Source organism: Cervus elaphus, chromosome 20, assembly GCF_910594005.1.
Source record: "Cervus elaphus chromosome 20, mCerEla1.1, whole genome shotgun sequence".
NCBI classification, from domain to species: Eukaryota; Metazoa; Chordata; class Mammalia; order Artiodactyla; family Cervidae; genus Cervus; species Cervus elaphus.
Genome location: NC_057834.1, coordinates 32,710,020 through 32,722,950, shown reverse-complemented (window position 1 = coordinate 32,722,950; position 12,931 = coordinate 32,710,020). Strand labels below are relative to the sequence as shown.

General features: G+C 52.0%; 1 protein-coding gene across 3 annotated transcripts in view; it reads left to right on the top strand.

The window, feature by feature from the left end:
* VANGL2 (VANGL planar cell polarity protein 2) overlaps nucleotides 1-11,534 on the top strand; it is a 35,452-nt gene extending 23,918 nt beyond the window's left edge. For all 3 annotated transcript variants that reach the window (XM_043877858.1, XM_043877856.1, XM_043877857.1), the window contains exons 4-8: nucleotides 872-1,479; nucleotides 2,242-2,378; nucleotides 2,862-2,997; nucleotides 6,977-7,208; nucleotides 7,994-11,534. In XM_043877858.1, the coding sequence (XP_043733793.1) occupies nucleotides 872-1,479; nucleotides 2,242-2,378; nucleotides 2,862-2,997; nucleotides 6,977-7,208; nucleotides 7,994-8,254 (1,374 nt within the window). In that variant the 3' untranslated portion in view covers nucleotides 8,255-11,534. The remainder of the gene's footprint in view (nucleotides 1-871; nucleotides 1,480-2,241; nucleotides 2,379-2,861; nucleotides 2,998-6,976; nucleotides 7,209-7,993) is intronic.
* Nucleotides 11,535-12,931: the final 1,397 nt, after the last annotated feature.

Sequence of the window (12,931 nt, the reverse complement as noted above, 5' to 3'; positions counted from 1 at the left end):
AAGAGCCAGCCAGGCGGAGCAGAGACCCCGAGTGGCCCTGAGTCTGCACCACGCCTTGCATGCCCTGCACTAGTCTCTCACCTTCCTCATCCCTTCCTCTCGGTGTCCTCTTCCCTCCCCCATGCTGCCTTGGTCAGGCCACTCCCTTAACCAGATACTCGAGTGGCTCTCTGTACTCTGAGGATAGGTACCTATTGCCTACTCTGGCCTTGGGTTTCCCAGGTAGTGCTAGTGGTAAAGAACCCACCTGCCAATGCAGGAGATGTAAGAGACTCAGGTTTGATCCCGAGGTTGGGAAGATTCCCTGGAGGAGGGCATGGCAACCCATTCCAGTATTCTTGCTTGGAGAACCCCATGGACAGAGGAGCCTGATGGGCTATAGTCCATAGGGTTGCAAAGAGTTGGACGTGGCTGAAGTGAATTAGCACGGCACAGCATGGTACATCCTGGCCTTGCGAGTGGGTTGCTCGAGCCTGCTTGCTTTGCCTGGAGAGTCTGGACCTCAGGTGCCATTTTTGGACTGAGCAGCTCCCTGGCATCTCTCTTGGACCCTCTGTTCTGAGGGTGCATGTGCAGGTGTTTCCTGGTTGGCTGACGGCATGAAGCTCCCCGAGGGCCCAGGTCTCAGATGTGCCATCCCTGCAGAGGCCAGTCTTGGGCACGCAGGGAAAGTGTTAGTCTCTCAGCTGGGTGCGACTCTTTGTGACTCATGGACTGTAGCCCGCCAGGCTCCTCTGACAGTGTTGATTACCCTCTTTTCTCCTCTGCCTGCTTTGCTGTCTGTCTTCTTCCCCCTCACCTCTTCTCCCGTGTCCCTGCCTCCTCCTCCTCCTCCTCTTCTTCCCCATCACCACGGCCGCTCTGGCTATAGGACGACAACTGGGGGGAGACGACCACGGTGGTGACGGGCACCTCGGAGCACAGCATCTCCCACGATGACCTCACGCGCATCGCCAAGGACATGGAAGACAGCGTCCCACTGGACTGCTCCCGGCACCTGGGTGTGGCGGCGGGGGCTACGCTGGCCCTGCTCTCCTTCCTCACGCCTCTGGCTTTCCTGCTGCTGCCCCCACTGCTGTGGCGGGAGGAGCTGGAGCCGTGCGGGACGGCCTGCGAAGGCCTCTTCATCTCCGTGGCCTTCAAGCTGCTCATCCTGCTGCTGGGCAGCTGGGCCCTGTTCTTCCGCCGGCCCAAGGCCTCTCTGCCCCGCGTCTTCGTGCTGCGCGCCCTGCTCATGGTGCTCGTCTTCCTGCTCGTCGTGTCCTACTGGCTCTTCTACGGTGTCCGCATCCTGGACGCCCGCGAGCGCAGCTACCAGGGCGTGGTGCAGTTTGCCGTGTCCCTGGTGGACGCGCTGCTCTTTGTGCACTATCTGGCCGTGGTCCTGCTGGAGCTGCGCCAGCTGCAGCCGCAGTTCACGCTCAAGGTCGTGCGCTCCACGGACGGGGCCAGCCGCTTCTACAACGTGGGCCACCTCAGGTACAGGCGCTTGGGGCAGGCGGCGGGCCTGGGGCGGCGCGGAGGGGTCTGCAGGGCCTGGGGCGGCGCGGTGTGATGGGGCCGGAGGTGACGCGCTCCGAAGGCTGGGTGGGAAGTTGTGTGCTCCGCCCATTCTAGGTTTTTAACAGTGCTTGCTGCTTGATGGTGGGATCATGCTGAGGGTCCTGGAGCAGATAGGGTGGCAGTTGGGAGTGAACAGATGAACAGGGATCAGGGATCGGGGATCTTACAGAGGGATGGGCCAAAGAGGAGAAAGGAGTGATTCTTTGGAATCACCACATTTCTAGCTCTTGGAGGCACGGCCTCTTGAGGGCACTCAGTGAGCGGTCACTGAGATGAGCTGGCCAGAGGAAGGGCCCCCCAGGGAAAAGATAACGAGGGAGGTTTTTCGGCTCCCTAAACGTGGGAGCAGGATGCCCCCCCCCGGCCGCCCAGATTGTCCTCAGTCCTGCAGGGAATCTTGAGGGGAATGCTGGAGGGGAGGAGGTGACCCCTGGCTGGGGATCTGGCCCACTGCCCCTTGGCCCCGGGCTTCAGCACGGCAGGGAAGGAGTAGCAGGCCCAGCCCTGGGGAAGGCTTAGGAGCCTGGTGAGTAGACCGCAGGCCCCGAGCCAGGCTTCTTGGAAGCAGCTTGTCCCTGCCCTCTGTCCTCTCCGGCCCCGCCGACCTGCCCTGATGTGTCCCCCCCCTGCGACCCTTGTCTGTCCTCTCCGCCCCTCCTCCTGCCGTCTCCCCCACAGCATCCAGCGTGTGGCAGTGTGGATCCTGGAGAAGTATTACCATGACTTCCCTGTCTACAACCCTGCCCTCCTCAACCTGCCCAAGTCCGTCCTGGCCAAGAAAGTGTCTGGCTTCAAGGTGTATTCCCTCGGAGAGGGTGAGCGGCCCTGCTCCTCGGCCTCCTGGTCTCCTCCTAAGCAGGACTCCCGAGTTCCTGCCTCCCGTTGCTCTTTCACCCTTCCTCCCGTGCTTTCTCCTTCCTCAGACTGCATCCCAGCCCGTCCTGTTCTGTCATCTCCTCCACGCCAGGTGGCTGTTTTAGCTGCTGGTTCTCCTCTCTTTCCCTCTCTGCTGCGGTGTGTCCCCTTCCCCTGGCCCCGCTGTGTCTGCGCCTCAGCCCTGGCTCGGGGAGCTCGGGAGGCACCCGCGCGCGGGACTCCTGCTCTCTGGCGCCCCCTTGCGGCCTTGCTGTGGGCCTCTCCCAGACGTCGTGGCCAGGAGGGATGGGGGCGGGAGGTGTTCCTGGGGGGTGGTCCAGCTTCCTCCGAACGTGTCGGGGGGCTGGCCCCAGACTTCCTGGAGTGGGAATCAAGGCGGGGCTCTGAAGGGACCAACCTCTCTCTCTCCTGCTTCTGCCCAGAAAACAGTACCAACAACTCCACGGGTCAGTCCCGAGCTGTGATCGCAGCGGCGGCCCGCCGGCGGGACAACAGCCACAACGAGTACTACTACGAGGAGGCCGAGCACGAGAGGAGGGTGCGCAAGCGCAGGGCCAGGTGGGTCTCGGGGAGGGGCGGGGCCGCTGGGGGGGAGGGGTGAAGACCGCCTGACTTCCGAAGCCGAGGATGATGTGGTTGGCATGTGTGTGTTCGTTTTCTGTTGCTGCCTTAATAAGTCACCGTGAACTGGGTGCTCTGAAACAACTCACATCTATTGTCGTGCAGTCCCGAGAGTCAGGCGCAGGTGAACTGAACCCTCCACTCAGGGTTCGCGGGCTGAAATCAAGAACAAATCTAGTTTTAGCCCGAGTCCCCTTCCAAGCTCACTGGTTGCTGGCAGAATCAATTCCTGGTCACCTGGACCCATAGGCAGTTTTCCTTGATGCCAGCAAGACCAGGTCTCTGGCCAGCAGCCGGAGAGAACTCCACTTCAAAGGGCTTGTGATGAAATTAGGTCTGCAGGGTAGCCTCCTTATTTTAAAGTCAGCCGACTTGGCACTTTGATTACCTCTGCAAAACATACCAAGATTATTGGATAACCAGGGGGTGGGGATCTGGTGGAGGTGGATGGGCCTTTGAGTTCTGCCTGCACAGTGGGGCAGGGGCCGTTAAAGCCCGTGAGCCTCCCCGGCAATGGCAGGGACCGAGGCTAGACCAGCCCTCCTTCCAGTAAGTCTTGGAGGCTTGCTCAGCAGATGGTACATATTTACCTGCAAAAATGAGGTTCTAGTGCCCATATCTTGGTAAATTCTTAAACACTGTCCTCATGCTTCCTTTTTTCGTGTTCACATTGTCATGTGAAGATTCTTTCTTGGTGTTGACTGCTTGCCAGGGCCCGCCTTCACCTGTTGGTATTTCTACAGGGGAGGAACAGAGGGGCTTGGGACTCTGCCCTTCCTCACACATGACCGCCAGGCTTTGAAGGAGGAAGGGAGCCCTGACCCTGTTCCTTTTTTTTTTTTTAGTTTTTAAAAAGGTTTATTTTAATTGGAGGAAAATTGCTTTATAAGTTGTGTTGGTGTCTGCTGTACAACAGGGCAAATCAGCCATCAGTTCAGTTCAGTCGCTCAGTCGTGTCCGACTCTTTGCAACCCCATGAACCACAGCACGCCAGGCTTCCCTGTCCACCACCAACTCCCGGAGCCTGCTCAAACTCATGTCCGTCGAGTTGGTGATGCCATCCGACCATCTCATCCTCTGTCACCCCCTTCTCCTCCTGCCCTCAATCTTTCCCAGCATCAAGGTCTTTTCCAGTGAGTCAGGCGGCCAAAGTATCGGAGTTTCAGGTGTATTGGAGTTTCAGCTTCAGCATCAGTCCTTCCAGTGAATATTCAGGACTGATTTCCTTTACGATTGACTGGTGTGATCTCCTTAAGGGACTTTCAAGAGTCTTCTCTGACACCACAGTTCAGAAGCATCAATTCTTCAGTGCTCGGCTTTATAGTTCAACTCTCACATCCATACATGACTACTGGAAAAAATAGCTTTGACTTATACGGACCTTTGTTGGCAAAGGTAATATCTCTGCTTTTTAATATGCTGTCTAGGTTGGTCATAGGGACATGGGTTTGGGTGGACTCCGGGAGTTGGTGATGGACAGGGAGGCCTGGCGTGCTGCAGTTCATGGGGTCGCAAAGTCAGACACGACTGAGCAACTGAACTGAACTGAACTGAGGTTGGTCATAGCTTTTCTTTCAAGGAGCAAGTGTCCTTTAATTTCTTGGCTGCAGTTACCATCTGCAATGATTTTGGAGCCCAAGAAAATAAAATCTGTCACTGTTTTCATTGTTTTCCCATCTATTTGCCATGAAGTGATGGGACCAGATGCCATGATCTTAGTTTTTTGAATGTTGAGTTTTAAGCCAGCTTTTTCATTCTCCTCTTTCACTTTCATTGAGGCTCTTTAGTTCCTCTTCACTTTCTGCCATAAAGTGATTTCTGATTTCTGTCAGAAAATGCAGAAAGTGGCGGAGATCAGCCATAATTATGCATATACCACCTCCCTCCTCTCCCCCTAGCCTACCCCTCTAAGTCATCAGGCTGGATTTGCTGTGTTATGCAGCAGCTTCTCACCAGCTCTCTGTTTTACGCATGGTGGTATGTATATGTCAGTGCTGCTTTTTCTGTTCGTCCCATTCTTTCCTTTCTCCAGTGTGTCTATAAGTTCATTCTCTGTATCTGCATCTTTGTTCCTTCCCTGCAAATAGATTCATCAATACCATTTTCTAGATTCCATATATATACATTAATATGCTTTATTTGTTTTTCTCTTTCTGATTTACTTCACTCTCTATAACAGGCTCTAGGTTATACAGAGTTATAGAACTGACTCAAATTCATTCTGTTTTATGGCTGAGTAATTTTCCATTGTATATATATATAAACACACACACACATACCACATCTTCTTTATCCGTTCATCTTTTGATGGACAAATAGGTGACTTCCATGTCCTAGTTATTGTATGTACTAGTATGTACTATGAACATTGGGGTGCATGTGTCTTTTTGAATTATGGTTTTCTTAGGGTATTCATCTAGTAGTGGGATTGCTGGATCATATGGTAGTTTTATTCCTAATTTTTTTTTTTAACTTTTTTTTTTTATTCATTTATTCGGCTGCACCAGGTCTTAGTTGCAGCATGTGGGATCTAGTTCCCTGACCAGGGATCAAACCTGGGCCCCCTGCATTGGGAGCTCAGAGTCTTAACCACTGGGCCAGCAGGGAAGCCCCTATTCCTAATTTTTTAAGGCATCTCCATACAGTTCTCTGTAGTGGCTGTATTACTTTACATTCCCACCAGTAGTGCAAGAGGGTTCCCTTTCCTCCAGCATCTGATCCTGTTTTTACACGAGGCTGCAGTAGATGGAAGATTAGCAGCCCCATTTCTGTGACATTGCAGCAAGTCTCCAGTTGCCGTGGGAAGGAAGCTGGAAAAGTTCCCTGCCTCCTCTGCCTTCTGCCTTGACCATGATCTCTGGATCTTCTGGGCTGCTGCTACCATAGGGGACCCTTTCCTTCCCCATTACCTTGGTTGTAACCAAGAGAAAACTTTTCCCCTTGGTTCACCTAAGACAAAGGGATCTTTTCTAAAGGAGCTTTACTGAGACACTCAGGGAGGCAAAAGAATAAACAGAGATACAGCAGAATTACACAGATCCACATGAGTACTTGGCCCAGAATCCTATCCTAAGCTACTTGAAGTCCCCAGGTTCCTGGGTTTCCCCAATACTGGTGTTTGCATGTCTCTATACTTTTAATGTAAATGGGCTGCTTTTTCCTGCTTCCCTCTTACTAACGTATTTTTGAGATTCACCCTGTCTGTATATCTGGTTTGTTGGATCTTATTGCTGCCTGGTACTCAGAGAATACTTTCAACATCTTGACCAGTTATTTGCCTAATTTTTTTTCCATTTTGATGAATAAGTAGTATCCTTTTAACATTTAATTTTCTTACTACTGTCTAGTAACAACTTCATCTTTTTTCAGCCTTTCAGGTCTCTTATGAATTATTTGTTCACTTCTTTGCCCATTTTCTATTCTGTTCTTACCTTTTCCTTCTTGATTTGTGGCACATTTTTTGGCCTTACCTTTGCCCACCCCAGGTGTTAGTTAATGTTGCTCATGCTATCACGGTTGAATAGACATGTGTGATTTTGATGTAGTTATATCTAATAATGTTTCATGCACTGAAGTGCAGTTCAGGGGGCCTCTTAATTAAAAAAGCTTTTTCTAGGGTTCCATCCATAGTTGTCTCTCTGACACTTGATTGTCCTCTATGGGTCCCCGGCTGGGCTCACTGAGCTCTACAGCTGTTTCCTATTTCTAGAGGGGTGAAGACCCTCTGCCTCCCACCCATATGCATGCATTCTCATAGGCACACACACAGTCTCCAAAGCCTGGTTCTTGAGTCCAGATGAGAGCCAATAGCTTCAGGCAGAGCACAAAGGCCTGACCTCTCTCAGGCTGCTGGAGGGCTGAAGCTGGGAGGAAGATGAGAGATGGGAGTCTGGTCCACACCCCTTGTCTCCCCCAGGCTTGTGGTGGCAGTGGAGGAGGCCTTCACTCACATTAAGCGGCTGCAGGAAGAGGAGCAGAAGAACCCCAGGGAGGTGATGGACCCCCGGGAGGCAGCCCAGGCCATCTTCGCATCCATGGCCCGGGCCATGCAGAAGTACCTTCGCACCACCAAGCAGCAGCCTTACCACACCATGGAGAGCATCCTACAGCACCTTGAGTTCTGCATCACGCACGACATGACGCCCAAGGTAGGCCCACCTGCCCCAACATCCTTTCTCTCTCCCTTACTCTGGCCTCTTCCCTTCTGCTTCCTCTCCCTTATTCTTTCACTTCCTTCCCTGACCTCCATCCCTCTCCTGTCCCTCCCTCCTTACAGTCTCTCATCCCTACTCCATCTGCTCCATCTCTGAATGGGGTAGCTTTCTTAGGTGCTGAGAAGAGGGAGTTTGGGGACCATTTGGGGAATAACTGAGACCTATTTCTCATCTCTGTAGAGGTTCCAGAATTTTCAGATCCAAACTCCCACCAGATGTTGTTTGCTCTATGCTCTTTTTGAGCCAGTTCCACCGTCCAGTTCTATGGCCAGCTTCCTAGAATTGCCTCCCCTGAGCCATCTCTGGGGAACAGGTCACTACAGATGTTGCATTTCAACTGTGATGCCTCTAGCTTTCTGCTGGTGCAGCCCTGCTGAGTGCTACCCACTCGAGCAGAAGGGAGAGGAAAGAGTACAATGGAGGGCTTTCCCAGGTCATAGCAGGTACCTGGGAAGAGCAGGGGATGTGGGGGTCAGGAGAGCCAATCCCAGACCTGACCGTGCTGAGCCATACCACCTCTGTGGGCTCCCGCATTGATAAACCAGGGTCCCAGGCAGATGATCTCAGGCCGTTTTCTGCTCTAGCATTCTGAGATTGTTTGCATAGAGTGAGCTTGGGACATCTTGGTGGTCTTTGCAAGCTTTACCCCCAGAGGGGTAAAGGGGACGTGGGTAGGTGGGAGGGAAAACTTCCTGAGAAGTCCCCTCTCGCTTCCTCAGGCCTTCCTGGAGCGGTACCTGGCGGCTGGACCCACCATCCAGTATCACAAGGAACGCTGGCTGGCCAAACAGTGGACACTTGTGAGCGAGGAGCCGGTAACCAACGGGCTCAAGGATGGCATTGTTTTCCTCTTGAAACGCCAGGACTTCAGCCTGGTGGTCAGCACCAAGAAGGTCCCATTCTTCAAACTCTCCGAGGAATTTGTGGACCCCAAGTCGCACAAGTTTGTCATGAGGCTGCAGTCTGAGACCTCAGTGTGACTGCGCAACAGCAGGGGGACTGGGAGACGCGGGGGGCTCCTGAGGGCGGCAGTGGGGGCTTGGTTCTCAGGCCCTGCCACGTTCCTGCCGCCCTTCTTCCTCTTGCTCTAGCCGTTTTTTTTACTTGAATTACCCCCCTCCCCCACCTGGCTCCTCCCCATTCCTTGTTTACCCCGTGTGAACCTGGAGAGACATCTTGCTGTCAACAGTACCTGGGAAGCTCCCCCTCCCTTCTCCCGCCCCCTCGGTTTCGTATCATCCCTGGCCCTGCAGGAATCAGTGCCTCTCTCCCTCTCCTTTCCCCACCAACAGTCTCTTCTGGAAGGGCCTGGCCGAGCCCCACTTGAACCCAGGTTCTTATAGCAGTTCTCTCCAGTGGTTTCCCCAAAGGATTTCTCTGGGGGGCGGGGGGCGCAGATCTGACTCCAGAGAGCCACAGTGCCAAACCCCCCCCGGGCAGTGCTGCCCGCAGCCTCCTGGTGGCAGATGGACCTGCTCCCCCGTTCACTCACCCCACCTGAGCAAACCCGGAATACTTAAGCAGGGATCCCCCCGTGTCCTCCCACACAACCCGAGTTGGAGCCTCCCCACCCAGGGTTGTTTGCTTCTAGCTCTTCGAACCTCTTCCCCATCCACATATTCAGAGCAGGGGAAGTTCATGGGCCCTGGGGGGCAAGTACCTTTCTTCCACGGGGTCTTTCCTAGGCAGCCCCTTGGGGAAGGTCGGGAGAGAGCCCCGTGAACATCGCTGACCACTACCCTCTGAACTGCCCACACCTTTGCTCCCACCATGCTGGGGTGGGTCTCCCCCTTCCTGGTGAAGGATGCCACGTAGACTTCTGTAGAGAATTAGTGGCTTGGCTGGACCCTGACCCACCCCAGTGGTCTCAGACAAATGTTTTTCTTTTCTTCACCAGCCACCCCCCATTTTGCTGTCTCTTCTCTTGGCTCCAGAGACCTGTTGCCTCATCTCTTTTTGGGGGGGTAGCCAGCAGCTCCTCCTCATCCCCTGCCTTAAGTCCACTTCTTTGCCTCAGGGGTCTCTTCTCCTTGGCTGGCCAGGGTCTCCCCAGTTCCCTCTCTGCCTGGTTTTCTGGGCTCTGGTCTCCCTCTGTAATGGGATGAGGGACCAAGATTGCTGCCTTTGTTGGGTACTTAGCCCCTCACCCCATTTAGCTTCCGTAGTCTTTGCACCCAATCTGAATTCTTGAGAGTTTCACTCTCATTTTGAGCAAAAGTTGCTGGCCTTCTAATACTTAATTTCCCTGTAAATCTGAGCCTTGAAATCAGACATCCCTAAATTATGTAGTTTTAGCCAAGGGGAATAGAACTAAGGAGTACTTACATACCTCCAGCCAGCACCCAGGTTGGGGAGTGTCCTCGTGGCCCGGCTGGAGTAGTCCCCTGGGCCAGTCCTCAGAATAACTCACAATGCCCCTTTGTAGGCCCATCTCTCCCCTGGAAAACTCATTGGTTCTTGCCTTGCAGGAGGCACCCTGAGATAAGATCCCCATTGATCTCTTACCAGGGAGGCTTCCTGTCTGTATTGGCGACTCTGGGCATGATGGAGCCTGGGGATTGTTTGTCCTGCCGTCCTTTTTGAAAAAGCACATCTGTCCACACACCGCTTCCTCGAGAAGCACTTCAGCCAGTGCTTACCTTGTCTGCACACGGGTGGGTTACACGGCTGACTTAAGCAGGGCCTGGAGGGCAGCCTTGGGCTGGGGCTGTGGGTTTGAAGATAAGCCCGAGTGATACACATCCTGTCCTGGGGGTCCTGGGAAGGTTTTTTTTTTTTTCTTCTCTTCAAAGACCTGGTTTCAGAGGAATCCCTTCTGGATCACATTTCTAAATACCTCACTATCCTGGAAAACGGGGCCTGGATGGTGACTGGGGTTACTGCCGTTGTGGGCAGGAGTGGGATGTGGTGTGGTTTGGGGAAGAGTTGGGTGGGGAGAAGGGAAAGTATCTGTGATCATAGTTGCTGCCCTAGATGAGGGGTGGGGGAGTGTTTATTTTAAGAACCTGCCATGTGTTTTAATCACTGTGATTTTTTCATTCCTTTTAACTAAAACAAAAAGACATTTCCCCCCACCTCGACTCTCTAAGCACTAAGGGCTGTAACTGAGACTGGTCGTGTTTTGGTCCTTTGCATCAGAACTGTGGTATCTTCGTCTTCTTTGATTACTGTTACTGTTATTTTTTAAAATGTCAGGATGAACTGTCACGTGTGTGGCTGTGTTTGTCTTTTGCTTCTCCTGTGTGGGAAGTTGTCTGCATACTGTGAACTGAGGTGGGGTCTGTAGCTGCCTCGGTCCCTCTGACCAGCGTCCCCCACTCTGTCCCATCACAGGCTGGACTTTCTCACCCTTCCCTCGTGGGGGCGTGCCCACCCATCACCACCCCACCCCGCACACCATCATCAAGGATGCTATGGCTGCGTCTCTCCAGTGCTCCTCTGTGACCCCATGGCATCCTAGCTCATCCCCGCCACACCTCCCAGGCCTTCGTTTTTACCACCGGGGAAGGCCGGTCCTCCTTCCCTCCACACCACGATGCTGTGCCTCGGTCCTTCACCTACCTCGCCACTCTGCCGCTGTCCCCATCGGCCCCGGTCTCTTACACTACTCTGCGTGCTCTCTATTTCTGATCTTGTTCATTTCCCTTTTGCCTCTCCTTTTTTCTCCCCCCCCACCCCCATTTCAGCCCTCTCCTTTTCACTTCCCCCTCCCCATCTCAGTCCTGTTGCCAACCCTGTTGCAATACCTGTGATGAGACATTGGGTTCCCTTCTCGTCTGAAACAGCTGTTTCCCAGAGTTGAAGCCTCCCTCCTTCTCTTCTGGGCCTGGATGAGCTCCCTTTGGCCCTCTGTGGTGTCTGTCTGTCTTCTCTTTCCTCTGCCTTCCCCACGGGGCAGCATCTGCTGATGGAGTTGGTCCCGGTGTGTGAGTGTTGTGATTTGTTCTTTTGTGTGTGCAAGGAAGGGGACTTTTTGAGTTCCTTCCAAGTGAGATTGTAAATGTAGAATTTTCCACTGTTGGATCTAGATTTTTTTCCCCCCTTTTTTTGGGTTACAGAGCTGAGACCTTGTGCATGCATGTAGAAAGTTGTAAAATGTAAATTTTTTTTTTTTTTTAATATATAAAAAGCTTGTTTTTACAGTTTGCAGTGGATCTAAACATTATGGCAATTTTAGGGATTTTTTTTTTTTCTTAAACATAGGAATTAAAACTGTACAAAATTTTTTTTATATATATAAAATAAAGACATTTGACTTTTGTGGGGGCATTCTGTTGTTGTTTTTTTTTTCTCTTTTCTTTTTTTTTAACAGGAGTGAAAAGAGCCTGAGAGGGTCAGGAAGCAGTGAATGTATGTTCCTTGTTAGGGAGTGGGCGGGCCAGGAGGGGGCAGTGTGAGCTCGTTGCTGCTCCACCCTTCTCAGGATGAATGAAAAAGGAGGCTGCTTATTCTGAACTCTGATTCTGAGAAGAGAAACACTTGGGAACGTGAAGACTTAGCTGTTCTCTGGGGTGGTTGTCAAGATAAGGAGGAGGGAAAGACTCCTTTCTGGGTAGATTCATAGGAATTTCAGAGAACAGTTGATGATTTCATTCAATAGTGATAGCTCCTCACATTTTATTAAGAAACATTCCTGAAGTGTACCTCATGTTTCATCACCTTATTTCTACCAGTATCTCTCTAAGCTTTCAGATACTGTACAAAAGAATATTCTAGCAGGAGTCATTTATTTAAAATGGGAATGTTCAGTTGACACTGTGCTTGTAATCAAGCCCTGGAATTATTGTTGAGAGATGAGGGGCTTTCTCTCAGCTCTACCCAGACCCAAGCTTCTCTGTGACTTTGGGCAAAATGCTTAGCACAGAAAATTCTTTCTAAGGTTACAAATAAACAAACCAACAAATGTAAACATCCCTGTGTGACGTTAACCCATTTACTACTAGATTTTGTCCGCTTCTCCCCTGCCCCATCCTTTGCCATGGTCTGAGGATGCAAGGACCAGAGTCTTGTCCTTGTCCTGGAGGAAGATCCAAGCTACGGGGAGGTGACAAGCCAGATAACCTAATGCAAGGCTGTGAGGCCTGTTCACACGCAGAGCACAGGTTACCCTAGCAGGTTTCCAAGGAGCTCAGAGAGAGAGCCTGCCTTTAAGAAATGTAAGTAGTTTGTTTAAGAACCAACACCAGTAACACCACTTTCTGGAGGGGAGGGACTTCTTTACTTTGTTCACGTTCCTAGCATCTGTGCCAGTTCTTCACGTCCAGTCAGTGTTCGGTTAGAAAGTGTACTGAACGAATAAGGAATTATAAGAACTAGTGATGCAGTGTGTGTGCTGTGGGCTCACTCACTGTGTCTGACTCTTGTGCCACCCCATGGATTCTTGGGACTCAGGTAGCTCGCCTGGCTCTTGTGTCCATGGAATTTTCCAGGCAAGAATCCTGGAGTGGGTTGCCATTTCCTCCTCCAGGGTATCTTCCTGACCCAGGGATTGAACCCCCACCTCTTGCAGCTCCCACATTGCAGGCAGATTCTTTACTGCTGAACCATCAGGGAATAGGGACATATAAAAAGGACCATATATTTACTTCTCCCTTTAAAATTGCAGTCAGGTCTCATGTGAGAATGAGTTAAAAAAATTTCTGGACTTCCTTTGCGGT